This window comes from Rosa chinensis, chromosome 2 (genome assembly GCF_002994745.2).
Source record: "Rosa chinensis cultivar Old Blush chromosome 2, RchiOBHm-V2, whole genome shotgun sequence".
NCBI lineage: Eukaryota > Viridiplantae > Streptophyta > Magnoliopsida > Rosales > Rosaceae > Rosa > Rosa chinensis.
Genome location: NC_037089.1, coordinates 44424628 through 44435476, shown reverse-complemented (window position 1 = coordinate 44435476; position 10849 = coordinate 44424628). Strand labels below are relative to the sequence as shown.

The following is a 10849-nucleotide window of genomic DNA, read 5'->3' as shown; positions in this document are numbered from 1 at the left end:
GATTACAAGCTGTTACAAATGCTATAAACACTATTGAATGCTATGATTACAAGAAATCAAATGCTATTGATGTGCAGTTATACAATCAGTTTTGATGAGGAGAGGAAATCTCTCTAACACCTATATATTTCTTTGTTTCAACCATCCCCATATAATATCACTATATGAAGAACAAAGACATCTATGGCTTTAAATAAACAAGTTGCAAACCTGGTTAAAGTATGATCTAACTTGACCAATTAATATATTGGACTAGGATGGCAAAGCCAGCCTAGCCAGGTGGTCATATGGCAGTGGAGGTATGGAGACACGCTACTTCATTTCTAATTTGCAATAGCATGACACATGAACTAACATGGACTAACATGTTAGTCCAAATGAACTAACATGTTAAAGTTTAGTAGCATCACATATGAACTAACATGGAGCACATAGCATGGACTAAAATTCGCAATCAAAAGTCATGTATGGACAAAAACTGACTTCAGAGTATTTCATATCTGACAAGATGCATTATTTAATGTTCAAAAGAAAATAAACTTACCCATTCCATTGAAGAGGGTTACCGAGTTCAGTTTAATTAAGGGAGATCTGCTCCCAAGCAACGAGAATGGGAGCAATAACAAGAAGCAGCTGAATGGACTAGTGCGCTACCCAGGCAGCTGCAGATGGTAGTGCCAATTTAATATCAGATTATGACTGTTTAACTAAAATATCAAGGCAGCATCAGAATACATGTAGATAATCACCACATATCCACAAGTTGAAGAACAGACAGGAGCCCTATGGTGTAAACAACATGAACAACTTAAGAGACTTTCAGATATACATATCTGGTTTTTGTCTCTTTCAATATTGCAAAATCATAAATCTGAAATTTCCGAGATGTCTCGTTGCAGTATTCAATTCCTGGAATCAGGGCGGAGTCAAAATTTCGAACTAGACTGGGCTAGATTTACCTTACGAACAACTTTTTTATTTTTCTAAATAAAAAATTGTCAAAATGTGTACAAATTGTATGTATTTCTTCAAAAACCACAGCCATTTACTTGTATAACTGCAACTCAGAAAACTAAACAGATAGAGATGATCTCATGGTGTAAACCTGGCTTAGGTTTCTTTAAGCTAAATGTGGATGGTTCCAGGTCTTCTAATGGTATGATTGGTTCAGGAGGAGTGATCAGAGATGCTATTGGTGAATGGATAAGTGGATTTATGGTGAACATTGGTGCTGGTTCAGTCATTCAAGCTGAGACTTGGGGGCTCTATCATGGCCTTCAAATTGCCTCTTCTCTGCATATTAATCATTTGGAGGTTGAATCTGACTCTGCTTGTTTAGTTCAGCTGCTCCAATCTGATGCTATTGAATTGCATCCTCTTGGTACTATCCTCATGAATTGCAAGCAATTACTGAACCAATTTGATGCCTGCCAGATTAGGCATATCCACAGAGAAGGTAATATGGTTGCTGATATCCTTGCTAAAGAAAGTATTCATCACTCTGCTGGTATTTGTACTTTCACTTCTCCTCCCGCTCTAGTTGTTGAAGCTGTCCTTGATGATATCCTGGGTGTTGCTAGACCTAGGGAAGTTGTTAACAATGGCTGAGTAGCCTCTTCTTTTCTTTTTGTTTTTTCTTTTTCTGGGCTTGTTGCCTCCATTTTACCAAAAAAAACCACAGCCATTTAGTTTGGATAAATAAATAAAACAAGGGGGCGATTTAGGGTTGCTAATCATTTGGTAATTAATTAAATGGTTATTCAAATACTAGGTAGAGCTTTAACTTCAGTAACTCTTAAATAAGTTCCAAACAACAGTACACGGTTTACGTATTTGCACCTAGTGTAGTGGGTGGGCTGAGGTTATATAATTGAAGGTTGGTATATTAGGAGTTAGGACTACTTGGTAAAAAAATCAAAAACCTAGCTGTCGCCCATGTTGCCCCCTTATATCTCTGTCTCTGCCTAAAATATATATTACAACCTATGAAATCAATTGAGCTAACAAAAGAAAAATTAAATTTAAATACCACTGAGAGACATATAAGCAGGAGGTTGCATGTATTTAGAAAAATTCAATACCTTAAGAGAAAACAAAAAAGAATAAAGAAAAAGGATGTTGTATCCAAGCATAATGTGATTTCTATTACCACGGCTACAATATCTTCTAATGTGTAATTAGTCAATTAAAAGTAAAATTGTGCTGCACTCAAAGGGAGTTGGTCACTTTTGGAAAATCCAACTCCAAAGCCATTTGTTATACAACAATTGTATGGACACATCCTTATGCTCCCTGCTTTTCCTCAAATTCATCAATTTGATTCCAAGACAGGTAGTAGCAATGAAGTTCAACAACAGAGTATCACCACAAAAGCTACCTCTCAACAACTCTTGCCACTGTTGCGTAGCATTTAGATTGGAGATGCTAAACTGAACTGGAGGTGCTAAAGATTATGACTCTGGACAACCTTCGACTCTCAACTGTGGTACATATAAAGCCTGTTCAACAAAAACTAAACCCCTCATTTAAAGTATATGAACCAACAACTAACCATTTTTTTATAGAAAACTAAATCTCATTGAAGAGACAGAGGATACAAAAGTGTGGATAAGAGATCCACTAAATAGAAAGTACACATTAGAGAACACAACCAAAGCCAACAAAGAACTACTCTAATAAAGAAAAGCTAAACTACAACAGCACTCCAATTTGAGAAAATAGAAGAAAAAACCAATCATGAAGGGCCAATCAGAATTTTGGAACTGTTCTCGTAGAGCCAAGTGATCTTCTACCAGTACTAATTATTTCTAATTTGCAATCTACTGTTACTTTGCAATGCATTGATGCATCTAAATTCAATATGAAAGCGAACAGAATCAAATTTATTGGTTAACAAACCTCACAATATTTATATTTGGGATATTTCTTTTAACATCAAATCTTCACATCCCAGTTTTGAAAGGATAACCCAGTTGAGTCTAATAGAGTCCCATCTCTAGTCCCCTAGCAGTTGAGCTATGAACGGTCGCTAGCATTCTTCCTTTGAAATGCATTGATGCACTTACAGTAAATATGACAAGTGAACAAAATCAAATTATCGGTTAACAATCCTCCTAATATTCATATTTGGGAAGTTGTTTCAACAGCAAATATTAACACCCCTTGTTTTGAAAGGATAACCCAGTCAATTCTAATCAAGCCCCATCTCTGGTTCCCTAGCAAGGAACTCTCAGACACCATTTAACGAATTACCACAAGCTGCTAACTGAAACACTGTGACCCAGGGAATCTGGAGATGGTACTTCAATTTGATTATCAACATCAATGTTTAGCTAAAATATCAGCAAAATTAATATAGATACCTACCCATATCCACCAGTGGAAGCATCGAAAGGAGTCCAATCTAAACAAACATGGACACACTATCATCATCTTTGAAGCTCTGCTAACTGCAATGGGGTTCCCTGCCAAAACCGTCAAATTTAAGTGAACAGAAATGATTGGAGAGAAAGAGAGTCAGATACAGACCAAGCACCAAAAAAAATATCAAACAAGTCATGCAAAATAAACATATAATACTTCCAAATTAACAAAACTACAAGAGCATCAAAAACTAAATCTACATAAGCTGTTTATGAAGATTATATAAGACTTCAGACTTAAAAAGTGGTGCAAAAGCAGACACAACCTAATTATCATCAGCCAAAGCATCACAAACAAATCCCATAAATACTTTTATAGAAATCCGTTTTGTAATCAAAAATAGGAAACAAAAACAAAGTGATGAAGAAATTGGGACTGAAGAAAATTGCAGAGATTTCATAAATTTATCACTCTTTTTTTCAACAGTCAAAATCATAGAAATCATGGTTCGTTCATATAAAATATCAGATGTCTGAATTGCAGATTTGCAGATAGAATAATAAATGGGCACAATTTGTAATTTGCCATAATGCGCTTCACCTCCAAGAGACAAAAACATATATAAAAAAGGGAATACTTTACCCTCAAGCGCACCCAACCACAAGACCAGATCCACCAAAGGAACTGATATAACACTCCACGTAGACATGGGAAATGCATCAATATATTCTGTGATGGAAGAGGAATAAATGGAAATCAATTCCGATCTGGAGATTGTGAACATAACTCCTTTTTCTTGCTGCCGCACATCAATACTTTGAATCAACAAACTCAGGCTGCACATCGTATGAAAATCAGGACATGGTGCTCCACTCCCTCTAGGAGTCAACGCCACATTCTCATAGTACAAAATATGGTCATGTCGCTGCCTCTTAAAGACTCGCATGGATATGGCAAAGATAAGTTTGAGTCCCAAACCCAATCATTGGATTTGGGAGCTGAATTGTGTAATCATCTTCCCCTGTGATCTGGTTCTGAGTCCCAACTTCCTTTTCCATTTCAATATAGCAATTTCACAAAGTTTCCTAGTCTTCTTGTCGTGATAAATCATTGCGTAGATGAGGCTTCTCATCAATGAGGAGATGAAAAACTTCTGCCTCTGGAAACTGAGCATCCGATATGAAATTAGTAATTCCACAACTGTCAAGGCAATACCGCATAATTTTATTGCAGTTGAAGCCTCCGATTCTGTGTACCGCATTTTTAATTTTTTACCAAGGACATAAGTTTTTCTGCTCCTCAGACAGTCAGATGTATGATTGATGATTTCTTCATCATCAGAGCTATCAAGATCTGAAAAACCATCCAGGCTCCCCTTATAATCTAAAGAAAACGGATCAGAGTCAATTTGATGTTGTTCTGGAATCAAGCACCGTCATGTTGCTGGTCTGGAAGAGAGCACTGTCATGTCAATGACTTTACAAGGTTCCCCAGCATAATGTACTGATTTTTAATTTGACTATGTAAGCTTAAACAAGTTGTAGCCATTGTTATGGGAATCAGAATGTGTTTGGATGTGTATAGATGCAGATTCAAAACCCAATTTTTGGATTTAGGAGCTGAATTGTGTCATCATCTTCCCCGATGATCTGTCAGCCAAATCTCACCTTCATTTTCCTTTTCAATATCGCATTTTCACATAGATTCCTGTTTCGCTTGTCAGGATAAATCATTGCGTAGACATCTAGACTTCTCATCAAGGGTAAGATGGACATCTTCTGCCTTTGAATATTGAGCATCTGATATGAAATCAGTCAATCAACAATTGATGAGCCAACACCGCAGCGTTCTTGCAATTGAAGCCTCCAATTCTGTGTACCCCATTTTTACCAAGGACATAAATTTTTTCTGCAAATTCTTCATCAGCAGAGCTATCCAGATCTTAAAAACCATCCAGAAAGCTCCCCCTATAATCTGAAGAAAATGGATCAGAATCAATTTGTTGCTGTTGTGGAAGAGAGCACTGTTGTGGAACACTGCTCTTGTGGAGAAGTTTACTCAGGAGAACTTTCAGCAGCTTTATATAAACGGAGGGTTTCCAGAGTTGAATCTGCATCTTCCTCTGTTGCTGAACAGTTTTTGCAACCATTTTTTCAAAAAATCCCATGCCGACAAAATGATCAAAACTTTGGTTTGGGTCCTGAAAGCTTGCCTCCCCAGAGCCCTCAATAAATGGAGAAGATAAATAAAGTTTTCAATCCCAAGTTCATTCAGTGTCCCAGTCAACATCATGGCTGTCTATCCGGAGGTATTTCCATCCATTTCTCTATATATTCTGTTCAGCCCCCACAAAGGTGCTCAAGCAAGATATTTGTAGCCAAAAAAAAAATGTCAACCCAGCTACACAGCCTGCCCTGATAAGTGTTGCTCCAGAAGCTCGAACTGAAGAGATCCTCTAATGCTGAAGCTATATTTGTGAATATTGGAAATGCACTTGGAAATGCACTTCACCACCATGCTTCTCTTAGGCGAAAATGAGTATACAGAGAAGGAAGGAAAGCAGCAAATTGTGGAGAGAGAACATTCTCTGGTGTAGATAGAGAAACTATCTGGTGTTACACTCAACAATTCAAGATCCCGTTGACTTATTTGTGACGGAAAACAAGTGCCTGAGAACGCTAAAAGAAGGAACGCCTTGTGAGTGGTGCACTGTAAGAGTGACGCACAAAAAATTGTCATTCAATTGAGAAAGAATTTGGGGTTAGGGTGCAACATACTAAAGTTTCTAACTCCACAAATACTCTTCAGTTCCACAATAAACTCCTGTGCAACTTCCATTTGCAGCCTTCACCACAGGCGTGATCTTCTCTTTGCTCCCAAAGCTTGTCTAATAGATTAAGAAAAACAATAAAAGAACAAGAAGGAAGAAACAGTGTGATTAGTCACAAGTAAAGAATGAAAATAAGATACCAAATTGAAGCAAATAAAATGTAATTGAATGAAGCCTTACATTGTTATAGTTTTAATGGGGATTAAGATTCCTCCTTTCTGGATGCTGTAGATATGCAACCTTTTCATGAATGCTCTGCTTTAAGAAATTAGAAATGTCTTTTACTCGCTGCAATTTCTAAGTGAGCACAAACAGCATAAAACTTCTCTCAGAGGTAGAGCTTGTAAGGAGGGCTCAAAAACTTGGTCAGAATACTTAGTTGTCCAAAGGAATTTGTTGGCTAATTCACAATTAAGCATGTGCTACTGCCTGGTCCACGTCCACTGCATTTCCATGACTCTTGCAGCCTTCAAGGAAACAACGCCATATAATCATATTTGGTGGGAAGGCCATGCTGGAAATTAGTTTCTCTGCTTCTGTAACATGACCACCTTTAACCAGTAAGTCCACCACACACTGGTAATGATCCATTTTTGGTTCAACCCCATAATTATTTATCATTTGCCCAAATAACTCCAATCCATCCCTAACTAACCCACCATGCCTGCAAGCTGTAAGAACAGCAGTAAAAGCTACTCCATCAGGCTTAAAGCCCAAGAAGATCATTTCTCTAAATCTTTCTAATGCCTCGTGAACATAACCATTAACTCCAAGAGCAGAAATCAAAGCTGTCCAGGTAATTAAGTTTTTGTATCTCATTTTGTCAAAGATTTTCACTGAGTTTCCAATGCTACCACATTTCCCATACATGTCAAGTAAAACGTTGCATGCAAATGTGTCACAAGAACTGAAATCAGTCTTAATGATATAAGCATGAAGAGAACTTCCCAAAGCAAGATTACAAAGTTTAGCACAGACACTTAGAAGACAAACAAATGTATAATTGTCTGGCCAGACCTGATTGAACTGCATCTGTTGGAAAAGCTCAAATACCTCTTTGTAATAACCGATGCGGCCAAGAGCTGAAATCACAATGTTCCAGGAAAAAATATCAAGTTCTTCAAGTGGACAAAGGAATCTTAGAGTTTCATTATATTGCCCAGTTCTGTTGTAAATTCCAGCAATGGCATTAGAGGGAGCATCAGAAGCTGTGACAAAAACCAGAGCATCAGATATTAAACCACTTTTGGTATACGACATTATAAGAGAGCTCAGAACATAATAATTTTGCTCAAAGCCCATTCTTACAACTAAGCAATGAAGTTGTTGGAGCTCTAATGCCAATGATGACTTAAGAACAGCAGAAAATGAAAACTCGTTAGGTCGGTAACCCAAATGAAGCATTTCTTGCACTAAGAGTATACATGTAGGTGAGGAACTATTTGAGTAACCCAAAATCAAAGCATTCCAAGAGACCACATTTTTCGCACATATCTCATAAAAACAGCGATGGGCAGCTTTCAAGTTATCACATTTAGCATAAAATCAACCAATGCACTACCTACTAAGACATTAGATTCGTAAGCATGCTGGATTATCTTAGCATGAACTGACTCTCCAGAGATTGGAACCTCCAAACTGGTACAACAGTTTATTAGACTAACAAATGTGATCTCGGTAGGCAACACTCCAGCCATGGACATTTGAGAGAAGAGTTCTACTGCTTTTTGGGGTCCCCCAATTTTTGCTGTCGCACCAATGATAGTATTCCATGATACAACATCTTTAAATTGTACTTCTTTAAAAATTTTCTCTGCCGAGCATATGGCACTGCATTTCACATACATACTTATTAGAGAATTCATCACCAAAATTTCACAAGTAAACCCATTCTTTATAACAAAAGCATGCAACTGTTCCCCAAATTCCAAGTCTTGCGGGCATGAAAATGCAGAAAGAACACCCATAAAAGAACCTTCAGACAAATTAACATCCCTCCTCACCAGCTCCCGAAACAAAAACACACAATTTTCAAAAAACCCATGATTCCCAAGCAAAGATATCATGGAATTCCATGTCACCAAGCTCCTACAAGGCATATCCTGAAATGTCCAAACCGCTTCCTCTAACAGCCCATGCCTTCCATAAAAACCCAACAAGGAAGTCCCCACAAAAGCATCACCATCAAACAGTCCGTTCTTTATTACCAAAGAATGCAACAGGACCCCATGATGAATATCCAATGACCCACATGACAATAACCTGCTAACTGCATACTGAGTTGGCTGAAACCCAGAAACCCTCATCTCATAAAACATTTTCCAAGCTTCCCCAACATACCCAGAAGTACAATAAGCACTAATCATGATATTATATGACACAACGTTTCTAAGAGGCATCTTATCAAACAATTTACGTGCAACTAATAACTTCCCGAGTGAGGAATATTGTGACATGATATTGTTGTAAACAAAGATGGGCTGCTTTGGAGACAGACCCATTGTGATGTTGAGAGCATGGAGTGCTTTTGTTGCCCTGAGGGATCGTACCCTTGAGCATGCATGCAGTAGTTGCAGAAGACGTTTTTGATGTTTGAGGAATTCTCCATGGAAGCTCATGCAGCTGGTAAGCAGCACTATTTTTGGTTTGGCCTGAGTTAAGCTGGCAATGAGAACTTATGCGGCTCTGGACATGGACAATCTCTTAGTCTAACATTTGGCTTTTTAATTGGGAGTTTGTCATAGAAGGAAAACAGGAGCAGGATTTCAGAATAGGGTGTGCTGAACCTCCGATCACAGGAAAAGGAATTTGTCCAAATGTTGGTAGTCACCTTTTTGATATTTCCCAAATCTACGAAAGCTGCGAAATAGAAACGAATGAACCAAGATAAATACAGTATAAGCATTTACAAGACAAACTATGAAACCATAGAACCAGTAGTTTATCTACATTCAAGACAACTACACAAAGTTGCTAACTATGATATCATTAAATTATCCAGAAATGCATGCTCAATGCTTACTCGACACAACCTTTCGCACTAGTAAAAATATTAATACCCTCTAACAATGAATGCATTCGAACTAAAATTCAGTTTCATGTTGAGACTTGAGACCACTTGAATTTTCTGCCAAATACATCTATATTTTAGTTAGTATGTCCACAATGAAAAGAAGTGTAGTTACATCTATATTCCAGTTACTGAAAATCTGAAATTCATAATATGAATTGGGTATAATCAAACATATAAGATATGGACTACAATTTACAAATACAGTGTAGGAAACAATTTCAAGTTTTCCTACAACCAATGACAGAATCAAGTGACTGAAGCCAAAGTTAAACCTTAAATAAAAACCCCAATATTGAACTCAACTAATTCAATCATATATTAGAAAGAAAATTCAGCACTAGAAGAAAAGAAGAGACGATTACCTGGGTTCAATGGGGTTAGTGAGGACGATTCTCGCTGGGGAGAAACTTGGTAATGAATTTCAGTTTTCAGGTGTGAAATACGTTAAAACTTGGGGCTGCTGTGATGGGTACGAAGAAAAATGAAGGGCGAGGAAGAAGAAGATTGAAGAACACAAGTGTTGTTTGGGCTGGGTTTTGTTTTTCTGTCTGTATGAGAAGTCCCCACTCTTTCGGTTATTGGTTTTCTACTTCTTCTTCTTTCTTTCTTTTTAAAGGTCGAATTATTTAAATGAGGACAAGTTCTAATCAACGGTTGTGTGACCAACTTTTCGATCACATTTCAGCTAATCAACTGTTAGATGTTTAGATATTCATGAGTAGATCATTTTTGCAAATTTTCAACCAAATTGAAAATCGTTTAGGCATTTATAATCGTAATTAATCATTTATAAATATGAACGGTTCAAGTTTGACATATTTAGTTCGTCCATTTATTTAATCTAGTTTGGTATCTTAACGATTAGTAATTTGAAAGAAATTTTTTTTAAATGATCTACTCATGCATACCAAAACATCTAATGGTTGATTTGTCCAAATGTAATTGAAAAGTGAGTCTCTCAAACCGTTGATTAGAAAATCATCAACTAGTCCTCATTTTAAAGGTCCTCAATAGCTTATCTTCCCGATAATATATATGGCAATATTTATCAACTTTACTACTATTCCTCATAAAGTCACAAAAATATATAAGTTATCTCTCTCTCTCTCTCTCTCTCTCTCTCTCTCTCACAAGCGAGCGCCAAGGACAAACTCTAAGGTTTGGGTTGATTCTTCTTCATCTTTTTACAGATCTATACCCGAGAGATGAGTCTTGTCGTCATCTAGCATGTGGAGGGTTTTGACTTTCCTTTCTGCACGCTTTATGCAGTGGTTTTCTTCATTTTGGCCGGCGGATCTTGCGATTGCCGAGTTTCTTTTAAGCTTAGAGTCTCGGGGCTTCTGTGCTGGTGACAAGGAGTCTGATCCGAGGGAATTATATTGGACTGTCGGTGGTGATGTTGACTTGATCAAGGGTGCTGGATTCTTCTGGCTCCACTGGGCTAGCATGGTTTCTCCATCGCAGTGGATGGGCTTGCATTCACAGTGGCGACCAGTGCTAGTGCAGATCGGGGTGTTAGACCAATCTGTATGAGCAATGAATTTCACTCCAGTTCTTTTGGTTTTGCAGGAGGTGAGGCCACC

General features: G+C 37.6%; 1 protein-coding gene across 1 annotated transcript; it reads right to left on the bottom strand.

The window, feature by feature from the left end:
* Positions 1-2518: 2518 nt before the first annotated feature.
* Positions 2519-9833, bottom strand: LOC112188183 (pentatricopeptide repeat-containing protein At3g58590-like). The gene is given in 5 exon segments (XM_040514894.1): positions 2519-3464; positions 4006-6250; positions 6374-7740; positions 7743-9052; positions 9629-9833. Coding segments are annotated over 2 exon segments (2205 nt in total). The 5' UTR covers positions 8812-9052; positions 9629-9833; the 3' UTR covers positions 2519-3464; positions 4006-6250; positions 6374-6604.
* Positions 9834-10849: the final 1016 nt, after the last annotated feature.